Consider the following 17,478-nt stretch of genomic DNA (forward strand, 5'->3'; position numbering starts at 1 on the left):
TGATGTTGTTTTGCCCACTTCTGAAAAATCACCGTAGTCATAAAAAAAAAAAAGGAGCTTCAAGAGGAGGCCACTGGTGTTATCTCATTTTTATTTGACATCGCATCACTTAATCTACAGACTGTGTGCTTTGAGTTAGTGTTACTAGTCCACTGTAGTTGTGGATGAAGCCCAAAGATGTGTAAAAGGCAAGTATAGGAGAGATTTCCTAAGGTAGATGCCTTTAAACTGAAGAAAACCAGTTCACATCCAGAGACCAAAGGATGAGGTCACACTTGAAATCATAATGTCCAGCTGTGTTCACTCTACTCTGAAAGTTTGCTCTCCACATCGTCACATACATATCTAAGAGACAGACTCCAGAACTTCATGTATTACCCCAGCATTCCTCTTATTCATGTTTCCTTGGCTCCCTTCTCTCCCTTCAGGATATTCTTCATTGCCCCCTTTACATCCTTGTTCCTCAGAGTGTAGATCAGGGGGTTGACACTGGGAGTGACAATGGTGTAGAAGAGGGTGAGGAACTTGCCTTGGTCTTGGGAGTAGCTTTTGGCTGGCTGCAGGTACATGTAGATGATGGTCCCATAGAAAAGGGAGACCACCATTAGGTGGGAAGAGCAGGTATTGAATGCTTTCCTGCGCCCTACGGCTGACTTGATCCTCACCACAGCAGCAGCAATCATCCCATAGGAGATGAGGATCAAGGAGAGGGGCACCAGGAGAAGGGCGACACCTAGGGCAAAGGCAAATGCTTCCACCAACATGGTGTCTTCACAGGACATGGCAATCAGAGCAGGCATCTCACAAAGAAAGTGGTCAACTGTGTGGCGGCCACATCGAGAGAGTTGCATTGTCTGGGGACACATGACAAAGGAGTTTAAAAAGCCACAGAACCAGGACACAGTTACCAACTGCAGGCAGAGACGTGGGTGCATGACTACAGTGTAATGCAGAGGCCGGCAGACAGCCACGTAGCGGTCATAGGACATGACAGCCAGTAGAACACACTCGGTTGAGCCCAACACCATGTAGATATAGAGCTGGGCCACACAGCCATGGTAGGAGATGGTCTTCTCTGGACCCCAAAGGTTCCACAGCAGCTGGGGAACAATGCTCGTTGTAAAGCAGAGATCCAAGAAAGAAAGGTTCCCAAGAAAGAAGTACATGGGCGTGTGGAGTCTAGCATCCATGATTGACAACAAGATGATAGCAGTGTTGCCAGCAAGGGTCAGGATGTAGAAGACCAAGATAAAAGCAAAGAGAATAATCTCCAGTCGAGGGCGATCAGAAAAGCCCAGCAAGATGAATGCTTGTTGGTAGCTATCATTGTCTCTTCCCATAGTCTTTGCCAGCTGTTATGGAAACACACAAGCAAGTATTGGATAAGACAGCCAGTGAAGATTCACCCAGCACTCTCCAATTTCCATGTGTGGATCTGTAAAGTTAGCAGAGTCATCTGCTCTTTCATACTTTCCTAGCATACACTTATTGATACCTATTGTATGTAAAGCAGTGTGTCTGATTCTCCTGGAGGGGAGAGGATGAATTAACTCAGAAGCTACCCTGTTTGGTGAGTAATTACAAATAATTAGAAAGAAGAGAGGAAGTAAAAGTTCTCTAAAAGATTTGTTAAAGAGCTGAGTGTGTTGCAAATTATTCCCAGTTGATCAGAGAATCCCCTATAGAAGAGTTTATGTTCAGGGACACTGCTGTACCTGAGGGAGGTTTTGTTTGGTTTGGTTTGTTTTTGGGGGGTTTTGTTATTGTTGTTGTTTTCCAAAGCACTGGTGACAATTTTACATGTGGCAGATTAAGCAAAATATATTTCCAGAAGAGAAAGTAGTACTTGCACAGACACAAATAATCAAATTCATGGATGATATTCAGGGAGTTCACAAATATGAATGTCACACAATTCCTTAACAACACATAATTTTATTGAAATTAAATCCAATAAGATTTTACACTCACTATCAGAAAGAGTCTAGATTATAAACTGTACTCTGCCTCTGTAAAAGGCACTTCTATACATGTATATCCTGATACTCAGTTTCTCTCTCTATGCTTTAGCTTTTCCTGGTGCGTGCTGTAAAGGAAGCTAAAACCTCTCAAGTCCCCTCACATCTCTATAGGACTGGTGGTATCAGCACAGGCCCTGAACATTTTCAGCTGTACATGTTTCCCACTTTACTGGTGTTCACCCTGTAGCTCTAGAGTTCACCGGGCTTGTATCAGCCATGGGGATGGCAAATGCCAATAGCCATTAAGAAATAGCTTTGTACAACATGCAAGAAGAAAGCTGTGGAAATAAGAGTACAGAAACATTCTGAGGTGTGTGTCTCTGTGTGGCTGATGTCAGCTCCTGTCTAGCCTGACTGTGAAGAATTTATGAACTCTACCCAGCTGGGTCTGCACACAGGAATTCCACAAGTTCCCAATTATCACTCCAGGCATAGAACCCCCAGTAAAGCCCCTTGAAGACACAGAAGGGGGCAGAGAATGATGAGAAGCAGCCACCCAATAACCAGATTGTGTGACCTCACTGTATAAACAGAGTACTCAAAGAGACATTCCCACACACATTCTACTGGTGTTGGCTGGGAAGAATCACTTGCATGTCTGTATCCACATACCTGCCATGGCTTTTTTCTAAGCTCAAGAGGTTCCAAGGAGTGGCAAAGAAAAGCTCAACACAAATTGCTTAGCAACATGCATCACTGAGGGCCTGACTTAGCAAAATTGCTGAGAAAATAGGTGACATTTCTCATTTTGCTATTCCTTCATTGCAAGGTGAACCAATGCTCAATTTCATGTCCAGTATCCAGAGGCTGTCCTCTATGTCATCCTACAGGTATTTCTCCCCTAAAAGGTATTTTAAGCATAAAGTACCATATTTTTTTATATGCTTTAGCTCGCCTCTCTAGTCTAAACTATGAAATTGAAAGGAATGGAGCTGCTGAAAATGAAAACTGAAACAGGATAGAGCTAAATCTGTAGTCACATGACATTACAAGTCTACACCAGTTTTGATGGCTCTGGCCTGAAGGTCTGAAGCTGGGTTGATGCATTGGGCTTGATTCTCTGACTCTTCACCAATGCTCAGAGGAGAATTTCCTGAATGATATTCTGTGAGCGCTGAGTGGGACTTCATTCCAAGCAGTAGAGCTATTTTTTGTCTGCTTCAGATACACAGCACATCCTAAAAGCCATAATTCTTTCCACATTTACAATAGGTCAGATGTTTCCCAGATCTTCTCCACTTACAGTTCTGAGCCATTGTCACAGCATCCCTGCAAGTTGGTTAGGCCAACTATTAGGATCTCAGTATTAGGGAGGTACATAATGCCAGTCCTACCCATTAACTCAAAGTTCCCACTACTCATCTCTCGCCTGTTCTTATCATTTTAAACTTATTTAAAGGTGGTCATTTCCTCCTGCTTCTTCTGCTAACCTGCACATAGGCTTAATAACAAAGGCCTAACACTAAAGTCCATCATTATGGATAAAAGTTTGTATCATTCTCAGCATTGCTGGGGAAATTTGCCATGATTGTTTGGTCACTGTGCCAAAACAGAATGACACATAGGTGTTCTGTTCATTGGGAAATCAGAAAGAATGATATGATGTGTGTGCATCAAGTCAGGGGATGGCTTAAGATTGGCCCAGCTAGGAATGGGGAAGCAAGTAGAATACACTCTCTCCTTTCTACTTGTCATAGATCCACTTTGTTCAATTTTGGTGCATTCAATCATTTCTGAATTGATGCAGTAACTCTATTCCAAACTGGAGTTAATGTGCCAAGTGGCAATGAGAAAATGTATTTAATTTCTCCAACAGACAAAAACCTTAATAGAACTAACACACAAGACAATCATATATCCTCATACAAGGGACCAAATATACAGAAATGAAACTCATTGCTACCACAAAGCTCCTATCCACATCGTCACTCTTGTTTTTCCCAATTTTGTCAGCCCTCCTTACTTCAATTCCAAAGATCCATCAGGAGTTTTATTGGGGAGAAGGCAACTAATTCTGCTCCCATTTAGTTTCTGGGTCTTCCAGAAGAAATTCCAACAAAAACTCTGATGAAGGATTGAGCACAGAAGTAAGGTCTACCCCATCAAAATGGTAATGAATCTTTAAGTGGCACAGCATGATGAATATCTAACAATGGTCTGAAGCTCTCTTGACCAGCCTGAGTTAGCATTTCCTCTGTAGCTCAGGAGGGAAGTGGCAGAGTGCCACATTTCAAATCAGCATGCTTTATGTCACACACATATATACAGGTACCCTAGGGCTAAGGAAACGATTGGTGACACCCAGGGAGAAAGGAAAACATATATTCTAAGAGCTTTAAGAATTTACATAAGCAAAAATAATGAATACTGTTATGCTGAAAATAAATAAAAAATAAATTTAAAAAAAATTACGTAAGTGTCATTTTATTGGTACTCAAGGGGATGAAAAGGCAATGTAATATCCTGTCCCCTTGGGAATTTGGAATACTCTGGGGCCTTGGGACAGATAAGAGTTTGTTTACGGAGCTAGGACATTAGGGACTGGTGTTCTCATCCAGAGGCTGACCCACTCCCTCATGTAGAAAGGCCCCAGGGAAGCATCATGGAAAGTTACCAAACAAGGGACTCAGGTTTTCATGAAAAGAGAATGGGTTTCTGGGTTTCATGTAAAAATAAAAGCAGATCAATTTCTTCATTTGGTCCTGGATTCACAAAATTAAAACCATGAAACTCTAGGGAGACAAGGAACCCCAAATAGTTGAATCTGTGCCCTCCATCATGGGAAAGAATGGAATAAAGGAAAACATGTAGGAAAGTCTGAGGTCAGTCATTGCCATATTGAGATGTCAAGGGAAACTTCACTTTTCCTTCTTCAACACCCAGTGTATACTAAAGCTTCTACGTGCATGGTGCCATATAGTGAGGCTGTTGTTTAGCCAGTCAACAATGTCTACCCCTCTCCTGGCCATAGTCACTGTGCTTAATGTCTTTCCAGGGACAAATTGCCTTTTCTTGCCTCCTGCAGACCTCCCAAACATTCTAGAAGAATCCACAACTCTTAGCATATGTTAGTATCTTTTATCTACTTAGAAATAGTTTGAGATTCATTAAAAATAACTTAAATTTGGACACCAACAATTTTGATATAGTATTATAATTGTTAATGCATCTTCTTAATATTATGAAGTCTGCATCTTGGTGTTTGGATACATGCATTTGTGACTGCTTCCATTTGTTTCAGTTTGGGTATATATGTGAGATCTTGGCAATTAAGTACTTAGGATTCCATTACAGAATATAAAATTCTTAAAAGCACAACCCTATACATATTTAGAACTTACAGGAATTTTAGAAATTATCTGATCCTTGAGCAGTAATAACAATACTGAGACAAAGAAAAAGTCAGAGAGCTGACTGATATGTGGCCCCTACGTTTGACCCTGACTCTCCTTGTAGGAAAACACAGAACATGTGCAAATGGTTATAATCTGCAGGCCAGCAATTCCTGAAATGTAATCCTAGGATCAACATCATCTGCTAACCTGATAATTTGTTAGAATTCCAAATTCTTTTTCTTTTCCCCCTATTACCTGGATCTTCGTTTCTTCCAGCTTTATTGAGATACAACTGAGATATAGCATTGACTAAGTTTAAGGTGCACATCATGATGATTTAACATACATTGTGAAATGATGAACACAATGGGGTTGACTAGTCCCTCCATCATCCCATATAATTAACTTTTTGTACATATGTGTGGTAAGAACATTTGGCATCTTTAAAGTATAATACAGTTTTGTAAACTATAGTCATTATGGTTTATATTAAAGCCCAGAACTTACTCATCTTTTAACTGAAAGTTTGGACCCTTTGGCCAATATCCTTTTCCCCCACCTCACCCCCAGCCCCTTGCTTTTTCTCTGTCTCTATGAGTATGGCTTTTGTTGTTGTTGCTTTTTAGATTCCACATATAAATGAGAGCATACATTGTTTGTCTTTCCTTGCCTAATTTATTTCATGTTCTCAAGGGTCCATCCATGTTGTCACATTGGCAGGATTTCCTTCTTTCTAATGGCTGTGTAATAATGGAATATTGTGTATACATTACATAATGGAATATTATTGAATAGAATATATATTGTGTTCCATATATATATGCCATTCATCTGCTGATGGACACTTAGGTTGTTTTCATGTATTGTATATTTTGAATAAAGCTAAAATAACCATGGCCATGCAGATTTCTCTTCAAGTTAGTAATTTAATTTCCTTCAGATATACACACAAATATGGGATTAATGGACAACATGGTAATTCTATTTTTTTAATTTTTTTTAAACTGTACACTATTTTCCATAGCAACTGAACCAGTTGGCATTCCTACAACAGAGTATGCGGGAGGGTTCCCTTTTCTCTACATCCTTGCCAATACTTTTTATCTCTTATCTCTGTGATTTTGGCCATTTTTACAGGTGTGAGATGGTATCTCATTTTGTTTTTGATTTGCATTTCCCTGATAATCAGTAATGTTGAACACCTTTTTTTTTTAATTTTTTATTTTTTATAAACATATATTTTTATCCCCAGGGGTACAGGTCTGTGAATCACCAGGTTTACACACTTCACCGCACTCACCAAAGCACATACCCTCCCCAATGTCCATAATCCCACCCCCTTCTCCCAAACCCCCTCCCCCCAGCAACCCTCAGTTTGTTTTGTGAGATTAAGAGTCACTTATGGTTTGTCTCCCTCCCAATCCCATCTTGTTTCATTTATTCTTCTCCTACCCACTTAAGCCCCCATGTTGCATCACCACTTCCTCATATCAGGGAGATCATATGATAGTTGTCTTTCTCTGCTTGACTTATTTCGCTAAGCATGATACGCTCTAGTTCCATCCATGTTGTCGCAAATGGCAAGATTTCATTTCTCTTGATGGCTGCATAGTATTCCATTGTGTATATATACCACATCTTCTTGATCCATTCATCTGTTGATGGACATCTAGGTTCTTTCCATAGTTTGGCTATTGTGGACATTGCTGCTATAAACATTCGGGTGCACGTGCCCCTTTGGATCACTACGTTTGTATCTTTAGGGTAAATGCACAGTAGTGCAATTGGGCAGTTCTATTTTCAACATTTGAGGAACCTCCATGCTGTTTTCCAGAGTGGCTGCACCAGCTTGCATTCCCACCAACAATGTAGGAGGGTTCCCCTTTCTCCGCATCCTTGCCAGCATCTGTCATTTCCTGACTTGTTGATTTTTAGCCATTCTGACTGGTGTGAGGTGATATCTCATTGTGGTTTTGATTTGTATTTCCCTGATGCCGAGTGATATGGAGCACTTTTTCATGTGTCTGTTGGCCATCTGGATGTCTTCTTTGCAGAAATGTCTGTTCATGTCCTCTGCCCATTTCTTGATTGGATTCTTTGTTCTTTAGGTGTTGAGTTTGCTAAGTTCTTTATAGATTCTGGACACTAGTCCTTTATCTGATATGTCGCTTGCAAATATCTTCTCCCTTTCTGTCAGTTGTCTTTTGATTTTGTTAACTGTTTCCTTTGCTGTGCAAAAGCTTTTGATCTTGATGAACACCTTTTAATGTACCTGTTGGTCATCTGAATGTCTTCTTTGGAAAAATGTCTATTCAGGCCTTCTGTGCATATTTTAAACAGGTTATTTGGCTTTTTGTTTATTTTTTGGTTTTTGTTTTTGGGTTGGGGGGAGTGTTTTTAGGGGGTTTGTTGTTGTTTAGTTGTATGAAATCCTTATACATTTTGGATATTAAGCCCTTATCAAATATATGGTTTGCAAATATTTTTCCCCATTCTATAGATTCCCTTTTCATTTTGTCAATTGTTTCATTTGCTGTGAAGAGGCTTTTTAGTTTCAGGTAATCCCACTTGTTGATTTTGCCTTTGTTACTTATGCTTTCTTTCTTTTTTTTTTTAAGATTTTATTTGTTTATTTGTGAGAAAGACAGAGACAGAGCGCAAGCAGAAGGAGGGGCAGAGGGAGAGAGAGAAGCAGACTCCTCACTGAGCAGGGAGCCTGGTGTTGGACTCCATCCCAGGACCCTGAGATAATGCTCTGAGCTGAAGACAGGTACTTAACAAACTGAATTACCCAGGAACCCCAGTCCTTTCAAGTGACATATCCAAAAATTTTATTGTCAAGAACAATATCAAAGAGCATTTTTCCTATGTTTTCTCATAGAAGTTTTAAAACGTCAAGTCTTACATTTTATGTCTTTAATCCATGTTAAGCTGTTTCTTTCTTTTTTTTTAAGATTTTATCTATTTATTTGACAGACAGAGATCACTAGTAGTCAGAGAGGCAGGCAGAGAGAGAGGAAGAAGCAGGATCCCGATGCAGGGCTCGATCCCAGGACCCCAAGATAATGACCTGAGCCAAAGGCAGAGGCTTTAACCCACTGAGCCACCCAGGTGCCCCCTCAAGCTGTTTTTCCTAAATGGTGTAAGTTAGGGATCAAAACTCATTGTTTTGTATATGATTACCCACTTTTCCCAACACCATTATTGAAGAAATTATTTTGGGCCCCTACTGAATATTCTTTACTCTTTTTTCAACCATCAGTTAAATGTATATGCAAACATTTATTTCTGGGCTCTTGTTTATATTCAACTGCCTTTGTTTCTATTTTTATGAAAGTGCCAGACCATTTTTATTAATATAGTCTACAGTCAGCAACTGTGATGCCTCCAGCTTTGTTCCTATTTCTTAAGATTGTTTTGGCTAATCAAAAGAAATGAAATCTTTCCATTTGTGACAACGTGGATGGAACTAGAGCGTATCATGCTTAGCGAAATAAGTCAAGCAGAGAAAGACAACTATCATATGATCTCCCTGATATGAGGAAGTGGTGATGCAACATGGGGGCTTAAGTGGGTAGGAGAAGAATCAATGAAACAAAATGGGATTGGGAGGGAGACAAACCATAAGTGACTCTTAATCTCACCAAACAAACTGAGGGTTGCTGGGGGGAGGGGGGGTTGGGAGAAGGGGGGGTGGGGGTTATGGACATTGGGGAAGGTATGTGCTTTGGTGAGTGCTGTGAAGTGTGTAAACCTGGCGATTCACAGACCTGTACCCCTGGGGATAAAAATATATGTTTATAAAAAATAAAAAATTTAAAAAAAAAGATTGTTTTGGCTATTCACGGTCTTTTGTGCTCCCATTTAAATTTTAGGATTGCTTGTTCTCTTCATATAAAATCCCATTGGAATTCCAATTGATTGGGATTGCATTAAATCTATGGATGGTTTTGGATAGTATGAACATTTGAACAGTATTAATTGTTCTAATCCATGAACCATGAAAGATACCATGTAGTATCTTTTCATTTATATGTAACTTTTCAATTTCTTTTATTAAAGTCTTATAGTTTTGGTATACAGATCTTTCACTTTCTTGGTTAAATTTATTCTTCTGTATTTTATTATTGTTAGTGCTATTGTAAATGGGGTGTTTTTATTTATTTTCAAAGTATTTTATTGTTGGTATGTAGAACTGCAACTGACTTCTATAGGTTAATTTTGTATCCTGCAACTTGACTGATAAAATTCCAAATTTGTGAGCTGCATTTTAGAGTTGCTGAAACAGAAATTCTGAGTGGGGCTCAACAATCTGTGTTTTCATAGACCCTCCAGGTGATGTCCATACATGGCAAGTTTGAGAACCATTGCTCTATGCCTGTATATCTTTATCCTTAAAGTCCCTTTTAAATGAGTTTACGTTTGAGTAATAATCTAAAGATATTATATCATAAAGAAAGATTTTACTTGGATCAATTAATCAGATTGTCTTGGGAAATTTTATTATCCATGTGAGATTTCTGTGTGGTTTGAAGTATAGAGTGTATTTTTATCAACTCTAAGTTCAAAGTTTCCTATCAATGTCTCAGGGAAGATTTTAATGATATCAATTAATACAATGAACTATAAGTGCTTCTACTGACTTCCTTTTCTTGAGATGCTTCTGAAAAGAGGAAGATTTTGAAGGAACTCACAAAGAGAATAATCATTACCTCATGCCTCTACCTGGAAAACTTGGTTAGTTGAGAGGGAAGGTAATCAGGAAAAGGTCACAGAAGCTCGCTCACTCAGAATAGAATATCTTTAAGTGAAAAATATGTGAAACAGCTAAATTAGCCAACAATTTTTATTTGCTTTGCAATAAAAGCTTCAGGAAAGACCAAATGGGGTTTCAATTCCAACTTTCCTTTTCAATAGCTTCATAATTTTGACAAGCTGTCTCACTTCCTCAAGCTTCTTTATTTAACAGTAAAAATGGAAAAATTAATAAAATACAATTCAAGTGATTGCTGTGATTATGAAATGAATAATGATAATTCCATGTAAAATGTTTCTCACAGGGACACTTGGGTTATTCAGTCAATTAGCATCCAACTCTTGGTTTCAGCTCAGGTCGTGATCTCAGGGTTGTGAGATCCAGCCCCATGCTGGACTCCACAGTCAATGGGGAGGCTGCTTAAGGTTCTTTCTCTCCCTCTTCCTCCATCTCTCCCTCTGATCTATCAAATATATAAATAAATATTAAAGAAAAGTGAAATAATAAAATATTTCTCCCAATGCTCACATATAGTGACAAACCCATAGACATCAGTTGTAAATCACTACTAAACTATTTTGTGCTCTAGTCTTCACATTTCTTCAGAAACAAAAAGGTAGTAAAAGTGGACAGGGCTACACATTCTTTCATATGGTGTTCACTGAGGAGGCCCCAAGTTCAAAGCTGGACTTGGAAAATGACATCCAAGATGGTGTCTAGAAATTAGAATGGAGTATGATTTTTTTTGATGACTCATCAGTAGTTCATAAACATTGACTTTGTAGTTATTGGCAATCATACTCTTTTGCATCTTATTTGTCTCTGTAATACCATTCTGACTCAATTCACCCCCCAAATTACATCTGCCTCCCACCTCTCTATTTTATGTTTCATTCAATGTTCCTAGGTTCTCTTGGGAGACTGGATAAGGAAATAGAGGTGGCATGTATTTGAAAGCCTGTATTTATAGTTTTCATTAGAATGTATCATATATAGAGAAATATGCTTATATTAGAAAGTAGATGGGGTGCCTGGGTAGCTCAGTGGGTTAAAGCCTCTGCCTACAGCTCAGATCATGATCCCAGGGTCCTGGGATCGAGCCCTGAATCAGGCTTTCTGCTCAGCAGGGAGCCTGTTTCCTCCTCTCTCTCTCTGCTTGCCTCTCTGCCTACATGTGATGTCTGACAAATCGATCAATCAATCAATAAATAAATAAATCTTAAAAGAATATATAAATAAAGTAGACACACCAATGTAACTATCCAAAGGAAGGAAGGAAGGAAGAAAAAGAAATTTCCAGCACCCCAAAGCCCCCATGAACTGTTCCCTTCCACCTCTTCAAAGATAAAGCTTATCTGCTCTGACTCTATAGACTAGTTTTTCTTCTTTTTAAATTTAATATGTGTAATCATACATTAAATATATATTTTATTTCTATATTAGTTTGCTCAATTTTGCTTTTTTTTTTTTTAAGATTTTATTTATTTATTTGACAGACAGAGATCACAAGTAGGCAGAGAGGCAGGCAGAGAGAGAGAGAAGGAAGCAGGCTCCATGCTGAGCAGAGAGCCCGATGCAGGACTCGATCCCAGGACCCTGAGATCATGACCTGAGCTGAAGGCAGCGGCTTAACCCACTGAGCCACCCAGGCGCCCTCAATTTTGCTTTTATCTATTTTCATTGCATACAGTGTCCATTTTATGAATACATCACACTTCATTTGTTCACTTATGGATAGTTATCAGATTGCTTTCTGTCTGAGACTGTTATGGGTTTAGATATGAAGGCTATGGGTATTATTGTACATATTTTGGTATAGATGTGCACTTACACTTGATAAATATACAACTAAGAGAAAACTATGATCTTAGAAAATGTGTATGTTTGAATTTAATGAGAAAAATGTCCAAAAGTTTTTCAGAAATATTTTGAAAATATCAATCATATTCCCATCAGTGGTGAGTGGAGTTACTGTGCTCAATGTCTCCCCTAGTGTGTAATTTATCAAGGCTTAAATTTTAGACCTCAGACATGTTAGTGATACCTCACTGTATTTTAAGGTGCATATTACTGATTACTAATGAGTAGGACACCTCGTATACTCACTATTTGTACATCCTCTTTTACCAAGTGTCCATTTAAGTACACTCGTACTGGTCCAGTTTTCTGTTGAATTGTTACTTTTCTGTTTCCTTATCCATTTGTAGAATATTGTTTTAGAGAGAGAGTGTGGGAGTCAGAGGGAAAGGAATAGAGAGTCTCAAGCAGAGTCCATGCTGAAGCATGGAGCCTGATGCAGGGGCTCAGTCCTATGACCCTGAGATCGTGACCTGAGCAAAAATGAAGAATCAGATTGAACCACCCACTCAACCCATTTGTAGAAGTTTTTAATGTGTTCTGCCTATTGGCTCTTTGCCAGTTATGTGTAATACAAATATTTTTATCTAATTTGTGGCATTCCTCTTCACTCTTTCAGTGTTGTCTTTGGATGTAGTCCTTAAACTAGAAAGATAAAACACCAAAGCAATTTTGAAAAAAAAAAATGAAAAATAAAAAGGGAAGAATCATTCTACATCATATCAAGATTTATTAAAGGTATAGTAACCAAATGTAGGAATTATTAGAGAATGGATAAACACAGAGATCAATAGGACACATTAGAAAACCTAGAAATAAGCTGACATAAAACATGCCTGACCGATTTTTCACAAAAATGCAAAAACAGATCAATGGAGAAAAATTAGCCTTTTCCACAATAGTTGCTGGAAGAACTGGACATCAATTGCCAAAAAAAAAAAAGAAAGAAAGAAAGAAAGAAAGAAAGAAAGAAAGAAATCCATTTAAGTCACACAAAGCTTATGCAAAAGTAATGGGTCAAAAACTCAAATAAAAATAGATCACATATTATACAGAAAGTTCCTACACTTGATATCAAAAGTACAGTCTATAAAAATCTTAACAAATTTTGCTTTATCCACATTAAAACTTTCATTCAGTAAAAGATCCCATTAAGAGAATGAAAGTACAAGCCAGTCATTGGGGAGAATATTTGCAATATATTAGGTATCTTGTATCCAGTATACATAAATAACTCTTACATACTAGCACTAAAAACACCTAATTAATCCAAATGAGCAAGGCAAAGCCAAGTGGTATCCCAGGACTGCTGCATAGGAGAACCAAATGCGGTCCTTCCACAAATATCAACAATCAGCTAACCACAAATACAACTCCAAGAGAGCTGAGTAGTCCACTTAAGAAGTTTAGGGGTTTTGGGGGTGCCCGGGTGGCTCAGTGGGTAAAAGCCTCTGCCTTTGGCTCAGGTCATGATCCCAGGATCCAGCCCCATATCGGGCTTTCTGCTCAGCAGAGAGTCTGCTTCCTCCTCTCTCTCCCTTTCTGATTCTCTGAATACTTGTGATCGCTGTCTGTCAAATAAATAAATAAAATCTTAAAAAAAATAGGATTTTTAAAAATATATTTTATTTATTTATTTGAAAGACAGAGATCACAAGTAGGCAGAGAGGCAGAAAAGGAGAGGGGGAAGCAGGCTCCCTACTGAGCAGAGAGCCTGACACAGGGCTCTATCCCAGGACCCTGAGATCATGACTTAAGCTGAAGGCAGAGGCTTAACCCACCGAGCCACCCAGGTGCTCCTTGCTTAAGAAATTTGAGCAACACAGGGGAACAAAAATATTTTAAAATAACTGAAAACCCCCAAATTCCCACCTCCTACTGTAATCACATTGGGCATTAGCCTTCAACATTAGATTTTGTTTTTTTCTTTTGGAGGGAAGAAACACAAAACAAACAGACCATAACATTGTTTTCATTTTCATTTGTCTGAAGGTATTTTTTTAATTCTCTTTTGATTTCCCTTTATCTGATATATCATTTGTAAATATCTTCTTCTATTCTACAAGTTGCCTTTTAGTTTTGTTGACTGTTTCCTTTGCTGTGCAGAAGCTTTTTATCTTGATGAAGTCCCAATAGCTCATTTCTGCTTCATTTCCCTTGCCTCCAGTGACATGTGCAGTAAGAAGTTGTTGGTGGAGAACAGAGGTTGCTGTCTGTGCTCACCTCCAGGATTTTGATGGTTTCCTATCTCACATTTAGGAATTTCATCCATTTTGAGTTTATTTTCCAGTTTAGCCAGTGTGTTCCTCCACAATTCATATGTTGAATTCCTGTCCCCACAACATGATGATATTAGGAGGTGTAGATGTTGGGAGATGTTAGCTCATGATAGTGGAATCTCCACAAACAGGAGACCCCATAGAGCTCCCCAGTCCTTTCTGCCATGTGAGGGCACAATGAGAAGTCTGCAGCCAGAAGAGTGCCCTCAATCAACCCATGCTGGCATGATGACCTCAGACTTCCAACAGTCAGAAGTGTGAGAAGTAAATGTGTGTCTTATAAGTTACCCCGTCTCTGGCATTTTGTTATAGCAGCCCAAACTGACTGATACAGACAACATGCCAAAACTTACCAGATGAACAAAAGCAGTTCTAAGAGGAAAGTTCATTGCAATTATATATATATATATATTATATATATATATATACATATATATATATATATATATATAAAGATCTCGAATAAACAAAAACTTCATAGTTAAAAAAACTTCATAGTTAAAACTTCATGGTTAATGATACTAGAAAAAGAAGAACTAAACCCAGAGTTACTAGAAAGAAAGGAAATAATAAATATTATAGAAGGAATATATCAAATAGAAAATAAAAATAATATATTAACAAAGGAAAAAAGACAAAAGGTGCAAATAAATAAAATCAGAAATGAAAGAGGATACGTTATTTTGAAAGGTTCAGAATTTTTAAAAAAGATTAAAACACATAATTGTGAACAACTATAAGCCCCAAAAATCAATGGCCTAGAAGAAAAATAATAAATTATTAGAAGCACACACTCCACTAAGACTGAATCAAGAAGAAATGGAAAGCTTGAATAGATCAGTAATGAAAGCAATAGATTCAGTAATCAAAAACCTTCCAAAAAGAAAATCCAAGGACCAGATGAGTTCCCAGATGAATACTTCCAAACATTCAAAGGTTTATTTGCACCAAGTTTTCTTAAACTTTTCCCCAAAACAAAATAGGGAGCACTTCTAAACTAATATTTTTTAATTTATTTTTTAATTTATTTTCAGCATAACAGTATTCTAAACTAATTTTTATGAGGCCAGCATTGCCCTCATACCAAAAGAAGACATACAAATGGCAAACAGGCACACAAAAAGATATTAAACATCACTAATCATCAAAATACATATAAAAAGCACAATGAAATATTACCTCACAACTATTTGGATGGATACTATAGAGATTATAAGGGATAACATGCATTAACTAGGCTGTGGAGAAAAGACAGCACAGAAAATCCTTGCACAGTTGGTGGGTTGCTAAATTGGTACAGTCATTATGGAAAACACTAAAAAGTTTAGAAACAGCTTCTGAACTATAGAGGACAAACTCAAAGTCACAAAGAGGGGAGGTTGGTAGAGGGATGGGTTAAATTGGTAATGAGGATTAAGGAGTGCACCTGTTGTGATGAGAATTCAGTGTTGTATGAAAGTATTCAATCACTAAATTCTACACCTGAAACTAATATTACACTGAACATTAACTAACTGGAAATTTAAATAAAAACTTAGAAAAATAGAAAACAGTATGAAGCTTCCTCAAAAAACTAAAAATACAACTATCATATGATTCATAAATTTAACTGAATTGAGTACATATCTAAAGAAAATAAGATCATTACGTGGAAGAAATATCTTCAATCTTATGCTCATTGTAAAATTACTCATGGTAACTAAGGTATAGAAACCACCCAGTGAATAAATTAAGAAAGGAAATGTGATTAACGTACACAGTGGAACTAAGTATTTACCCCCAAAATACAGATGCATTGAAAAGAAGGGCAACCTGAACCCCAGTGTTCATAGAAACAATGGCCACCATCTCCAAACTGTGAAAAGAGACAAGATGCCCTTCAACAGATAAATTAATAAAGATATGGTCCAAATATACAATGGAATATTATGCCTCCATCAGAAAGGATGAATACTCAAATTTTGTATCAACGTGGATGGGACTGGAAGAGATTATGCTATGTGAAATGAGTCGAGCAGAGAGTTGATTATCACATGGTTTCACTTACTGGTGGAGCATAAGGAATGACACAGAAGACATTGGGTGAAGGAGAGGATAAGTGAGTTGTGGGAAATCAGAGGGGAAGAAGAACCATGAGAGACTGTGGACTCTAAGAAACAAACTGAGGGTTTGGGGGGTGGGGATTGGGGATTAGGAGAGCCTGGTGGTGGGTATTAAGGAGGGCCTGTATTGCATGGAGCACTGGGTGTGATGCATAAACAATGAATCTTGGAATACTGAAAAAATTACATTAAATTCAAAAAAATTAAATTAAAAAAAACATACACAGTGGAATATTATATGGCCTTAAAATAAAGGGAAATCCTGCCAATTGTAACAACATGGATGTTACAACATAGAACATGTCATGCTAAGTGAAATAATCCAGACACAGTAAAACATATATTGCATTACCTCACTTATATGTGGAATCTAAAATAATACAGTATATAGAAGCAGAGGATAAAATGATATTTGACAGGGGGGAGGAAGAAATAGTGAAATGTTGGTCAAAAGGTACAGTTTTAATTACAAGATGAATAAGTTCTGGAGATCAAATATTCAGCATGATGACTACAATTAACAATATTGTCTTGTAGGATCATGTTGGTATAAGATGTTCCTTGTTTTGTCCACCATTAACATCAAAAGTTGGATATTTATGAACAAAAATGCCTGTGTGGGAGTTGTGGGATCTAGCCTCATAGGCCAGGGACCCAAGAGGAGTCTCATCCCTTGTGAATCAGGTAAAAGGGAGACAGATCTGGGAGTAGACAGTGTAACTGCAAACCTACCCAACATTTTCAGCCACGTCACCTGTGAAACACTCAATTGGACAGATAACCATGGATGAGTGAGAATTTATAGAATTTCAGGTTTCTAGAGAAGTTCCAATACTCCAAGAGAGCAAAAGCCATGAGAACTTGAATTTAGAGTTGGTAAGAGGAACTTTGCAAGTATTACTCCACAAACCCAACCTTGGTTGTATAGTGTGAACAAAGAAGAGACCAGGAACCCTCCCACAGTGGGGAAGGGATAACAATGAGCAAGTACCCACTTGAACAGCTATGTGGAACAATGCTGAAGAAAGGCATCTGTCCCCCACAGTAACCAGTGTAAAAATGAGGGCTGGGAATAGACAGATCAGGAACCATGCAGATAAGAGTATCAGAACATTAAGAGGGCATTAA

The 17,478-nt window shown here is 38.1% G+C and overlaps 1 protein-coding gene across 1 annotated transcript; it reads right to left on the reverse strand.

Annotated features, from left to right (window-relative positions):
- Positions 1 to 395: 395 nt before the first annotated feature.
- Positions 396 to 1,340, reverse strand: LOC116585853 (putative olfactory receptor 2W6). The gene has a single exon (XM_032335162.1). The coding sequence runs from the start codon at positions 1,338 to 1,340 to the stop codon at positions 396 to 398; it is 945 nt and encodes a 314-aa protein (XP_032191053.1).
- Between the last annotated feature and the right edge of the window lie 16,138 nt (positions 1,341 to 17,478).

The sequence above is a fragment of the Mustela erminea genome, chromosome 3, assembly GCF_009829155.1.
Source record: "Mustela erminea isolate mMusErm1 chromosome 3, mMusErm1.Pri, whole genome shotgun sequence".
In the NCBI taxonomy this organism is placed as follows: domain Eukaryota; kingdom Metazoa; phylum Chordata; class Mammalia; order Carnivora; family Mustelidae; genus Mustela; species Mustela erminea.